This window comes from Humulus lupulus, chromosome 4, assembly GCF_963169125.1.
Source record: "Humulus lupulus chromosome 4, drHumLupu1.1, whole genome shotgun sequence".
Taxonomy (NCBI): domain Eukaryota; kingdom Viridiplantae; phylum Streptophyta; class Magnoliopsida; order Rosales; family Cannabaceae; genus Humulus; species Humulus lupulus.
This window is the reverse complement of record NC_084796.1, coordinates 79104287-79109668: the sequence shown is the minus strand read 5'-3', so window position 1 is coordinate 79109668 and position 5382 is coordinate 79104287. Positions and strand designations below refer to the sequence as shown.

The 5382-nt window shown below is 30.6% G+C and overlaps 1 protein-coding gene across 1 annotated transcript; it reads left to right on the top strand.

The window, feature by feature from the left end:
- Positions 1 to 963: 963 nt before the first annotated feature.
- LOC133830586 (NAC domain-containing protein 100-like) lies at positions 964 to 2879 on the top strand. The gene is made up of 3 exons (XM_062260594.1): positions 964 to 1599; positions 1705 to 1982; positions 2062 to 2879. Exons 1-3 carry the CDS (start codon positions 1413 to 1415, stop codon positions 2689 to 2691), a joined length of 1095 nt encoding a protein of 364 aa, XP_062116578.1. The 5' UTR covers positions 964 to 1412; the 3' UTR covers positions 2692 to 2879.
- The last annotated feature ends 2503 nt before the right edge of the window (positions 2880 to 5382 follow it).

Below are 5382 nucleotides of genomic sequence, written 5' to 3'. Positions count from 1 at the left end.
TAAATATAATTCAATATGACTATATACCTTAAAGAATGAATTTTGATGTACTTTAAACAACAAGGCTATACTCCATTATATAGCCATTGGAAAAGGAGTAAAACAATTTGCAGCCAATGTGGGATAAAAAATCTCAATTGTTTTTTTTATTCAAAATATCCAACAATTTGATGAGTGGATTGTTAAGTATAAATTGTGTTTATTAAGAGAGGTTATGAAATTAGTGTTTGTGAGTTCAATGGGCGTGAAATATTGTTCCTCTATTTTTTATTTTTATAAAGTTGTGAGTCTTTTTATTTTTATAAAGTTGCGAATCTTTTTATTTTTTTACTATTTTTAAAAATAAATATAGAGTAGGAGTGTGACAATTAATAAGTTTTTTTTTTAATGTATGGTAATCAGCTTAGTAGATAGATAGATGGTCCTATTAAGCGTCTTTTTAATTTTCTTACATTCACACAGAGCTAGTGAGCTGTTCACCATTTATCCTGATTAATGTAGTGGATTTTTTATTTTTCTTGCTTTTTTTTTTAAATTGTCACTAAAATACCTTTTCATATCATAAAAGGTTTTAAATATTCTTGAGCTTCTTCCACTGCAATATACTTTATATTATTATAATACACACAATGCACGGATAGTTTCCAATGAAACAGCTAATCATGTAACATCAAAAAGCCCCATTAAAAAACCTCCATCATCTTCTTCGGGACGATTCTTTGACAGCATATAATATCTTCTAAATAATAAGATAAAACATATTTTGCATTTATAATCTTTTGTTGACAATACTGAAAATTATTAAATTGGTGACAATACAAATTACATGCTCAGTCTAGTATTTTAATACTAGGTAGGGTTGTCCTTGGTCAAATTTTTAATATGGTAGAATTTTTCACAAATATAAATAAATAATTAGAAAAAATCAAAGGCTAAAAAACAACCTAACCAAAACTAAGTTGCCTTACATACCACGTTTCTCTCTTTCCAAATAACCAGTATTTAGGGGGGCTTCTGGCTTTCCTTGTGCTTTTCTTTTTCTTAACATCTCTTTCTTTCAGGTTATAACTTTTTAGTTCCCATATATGGCTTCTCTTCTCTTTATCTCTAATCCCACTTTTCCTTTTCAATTTCCCTTGGCTTTTCCTTGAGTTTTTTTTTTTTTTTTTCCTGTTTGAATCTTTTTGGGTTTGTTTTTCTCAGCTAGGTGTGTTGAACCCAGGGAGATTGAAACTGTTTGTTTTGATACATAACACATTCAATTCAAGTATTAAAGGGTATTGGAATTGAAAATAAACTTTTGAAACTTTTGGTAACTTTGTGAGAAGAGAATCCATTTTTGTCCAACTAGCTTCTAAAAGAAAAAATAATTATAATAAGGTTTTTAGCTTTTCTTTAATCAAAAGGCTATTATGGCAAACGTTATCGGACGTGTTAAGGAAGATGAACAGCTTGATTTGCCTCCTGGGTTTCGATTCCATCCCACTGATGAAGAGCTTATTTCTCACTACTTATACAAGAAAGTTGTTGATACGAGCTTTTTGTGTAGAGCTATTGGAGAAGTTGATTTGAATAAGTCTGAACCTTGGGATTTGCCTTGTGGGTGTTCTAATTTCATAATCTCAAGCTCTGATTCTTTTTTATTTTAGTTTTTTTCTCCTTGTACAAGTGAGGATATGATTTGACTATTATTGTTCTTTTCAGGGAAAGCGAAAATGGGAGAAAAAGAGTGGTATTTTTTTTGTGTAAGGGACAGAAAATACCCAACTGGATTGAGAACAAACAGAGCAACTGAAGCTGGGTATTGGAAAGCAACAGGGAAAGATAAAGAAATTTACAGAGGAAAATCTCTCGTTGGAATGAAGAAAACCCTGGTTTTCTACAAAGGTAGAGCTCCGAAAGGAGAAAAATCCAACTGGGTTATGCATGAATACAGACTAGAAGGAAAGTTTTCAGTCCATAATCTCCCCAAAACCGCAAAGGTAAGACCCTTTTCCCTTGACTTTTCCCTCTGTTTTGCTCTCCATGACCTTAACTTATTCTTTTTTGTGGGGGGGACAGAATGAATGGGTAATTTGCAGGGTTTTTCAGAAGAGTTCAGGTGGTAAGAAAATCCCCATAACGGGGTTAAGTAGATTAAGCCCTTTTGGAAACGAAATGGGTTCATTTGGTTTACCACCATTAATGGATTCTTCATCACCTTATAGCAACAAGTCCAAACCAGTTCTCCACTCGGTGAACGTGCCCTGCTTCTCCAGCCCCATGAATAATAACAACATTCTTAGAAACCAAGATGAAACAACAATGGATTCGTTGAACATAAACTCTCTTTACGGTGTCGTTTCAAACTCTCCTTCAACAAACGTTGTTCTCCCAAGAATCCCACTTCCGAACTCGCTTTACTCGGCTCAAAACGCTGCCGTTTCATCACATATGCAGTTCCCTAACTTTCTTATGGTTCACCATAATAATAATAATAATAATGGTGATGACCAGTCAATCCTCAGGTCTTTGGTTGAGAACAATGGATCAAACTTGAGGCAAATCTTCAAAACAGAGAGGGAAACGGTCATGAATAGTGAAGTCAACACATCTGTAATGGCCAATCTTGAAATGGGTAGGAGGCCATTTGGTAATCAAGCTACTGCTTCAGCTGGTTCAGTTGATATGGAAAGCTTCTGGAATTATTAAGAAGAAAATAAAACCTATGATTTAATAGAAAGGTTTGATTATTAGTAGGGTAGTTAAAAATTCGAATTATTAATGCTTGATGGTATGTATTGTAGATCTTATGAATCTGAAAAAAAAAAAAGTTAAGTATGTGTTATCTATGTAAGAAAATGATATGATTGGTAACTATTTTAATTTTGGTGATTTCATTTTTGTTTTGGTTTTGGAATTTGTCAAGAGTATAAAGCTTTATTATTTGGCATTAGTGTTGTCAATTTGCTTGAATACAAAATTGTTGACATATGAGAATGAGATTCAGTTGGTGGCAACTGATCTTATTTTTGTATAATTTATGCATTAAAAGAAGTAAAAAATGAAATTAGTATCTGTGAATTTAAGTGTCTTTTATTAATTAACTTTTATCTTAATAAGAGCATGAGTTCCATTACTGTATTATTTTAGTGATTGATTTTGGATTTTCAGTTCTTGTGGTGGGGGCTCATTTTGGATATTTGGCCATCAATTCTCTATATCAGCACGTGCACGTTTAGATACCAAACACACGCAAAAGCATTAAATAATTACTGTATTTGTCAATCTTTTCTATTTCTTCTTCTAATTACTTTGTTTGATTTTTTTTAATTATTAATTGACAATTGAATTTTATTACATACATGGCATGCAATAAGTGATATCTTCCTTCTTTATGTATTAATAGAAATACAAGTCCCTAAGCAAAAATAAAAGACAACCCCGAGCAGTAACTCAGCTCTCTAGATAAAAAAAAAATTAAAAGATAAAAAATTAATTTAGAAAGCAATTAACGAAAAATAAAATCTAACCCATGAGTACGATATAAACCAGTGATAGTTAATGATGATATAATAATAGCTCACCTTTCAAATCACCTGGTCAATTTTTTTCTCAGCTAATATTTAATCAGATTAAGAGGTGGTTTTATTACTATAAATGAAATGTTCACATAAACATTTGAACTGTCTACTTTTATGTTCATTTTTACGTCAAGCTCTTTTTTTTTTTTTGTCCATCCAACCAAATTATTTCTTGACTATTTATTTTGATTATAAATAATTGATAATCTAATGTCTCTGTTGTTACGGCTAATACGATTTTTAAAGAAAAACATATATACATATTATATATTAATTAATGATGGCTAACAGTAAAAAGAAAAAAAAAAGAAAAGGTAATTATATTATTGTACATATATAAGGTTTATATTTTTTTTGGATCCTGTATTGTCTCATTATATGTTTGGACCCTGTATTTTGATAAATTATTTTTTGGACCCTATATTTTATTAAATAGTTAAAATAGAACCCTAAACTCAATTTTGATGAAGAAAAAATTGAATATAACAACACAGTTTTTAAGCAGAATGATTTTATTTTTGTTCTGAATTGTTAGTTTGGTAAATTATTTGTAATTTTAGTTGAGAAAATATTAACCAAAATTGATTTTAGGGTTCTATTTTAACCATTTTACAATATATAGAGTCTAAAAAATAATTTGTCAAAATACAGGATCCCAACAAATTATGAAGAAAAAAAAACATGTCCAAAAAAAATATAAACCCTGCATATAATGAACAAGGAAAAGATAAGGTGCTTGTATTTCTATTGGTGCTTTCATTATTCTTTTATTCACACACTGATGCATGCAATCCGTTGTTTATTTTAGCTGTCAAAGGTGAGGTAACAACATTTAGCCCTATCCTGAATTTTCATTTATCAATTATTTTATTTTATTTTTCTCTGACATGTGGGGTTATATTTTGAGGCACGTGAAGAATTTGAGTCCTGCACGACATTAATGAATCTCAACAAACCATATGAGAAAAGAAAGAAAAAAAATAGATTGCACCCAATTATTATTATTATTATTATTATTATTTGAAAGCCAAATAATAAAGGGAAATTTCAGTTTCCATACATCATATTGGGTGCTCATTCAAAAAAAAATATGATAGGTATATTAAGTATTTTAAAATAATATAATCTTTTGACATTCTACTAAAAATATGATCATCTCTTTCCTCTTCTCTCCTCACTTCTCTCTTTCAGTTTGCTATCTCTCACCTCACGACACCACCAATACTACCACCACACTAAATACTGCATTTCGAACAGATATTGGCATAGTTTTTGAGTTTTTTTGCGATTTTTTTCAGATCTAAAATTATGAAATATGCATAAAATCAACATTGTTCAATGGTGGTTCGATGGTGCTCGATGTCAACTCGATGGGACATTCAAAATCAAGATTTTCATGAAAAAAAAAAGACTTTGTTTGATGGTGGTTCGATGATGTCCGATGTCAGCTCGATGGATTCGATGAGATTCTTGCAAGAGACATAATTTTTCACTCGAGTGTCCGTTTGGGTGATTTTTTTTGTTTGTATTTTTTCAAGATCTACACATTTGACATGCTCATATGCACATTTGTGAAGTGTAACACTTGAAAAAAAAAATACAAAAATCCAAACATACATCATGTTTAAGATATGTTTTGGTATGTTTTCAAGTTTTAAACTTCACAAGTGTGAATATGAGCATGTCAAATGTGTAGATCTTGAAAAAATACTCAAAATAAAAAATCACCTTAAACGGACACCCGAGTGAAAAATTATGTCTATTGCAAGAATTGCATCGAGCCTATTAAGCTGATATCGAGCACCATCAAACCACTATC

What these genes read in the sequence shown, in the direction of transcription:
- LOC133830586 (XM_062260594.1), top strand. Translation starts at nt 1,413, where the DNA reads ATGGCAAACGTTATCGGACGTGTTAAGGAAGATGAACAGCTTGATTTG. An exon ending in TGAACCTTGGGATTTGCCTT is followed by an intron (nt 1,600 to 1,704) that starts GTGGGTGTTCTA and finishes TGTTCTTTTCAG; the next exon opens with GGAAAGCGAAAATGGGAGAA. An exon ending in ATCTCCCCAAAACCGCAAAG is followed by an intron (nt 1,983 to 2,061) that starts GTAAGACCCTTT and finishes TGGGGGGGACAG; the next exon opens with AATGAATGGGTAATTTGCAG.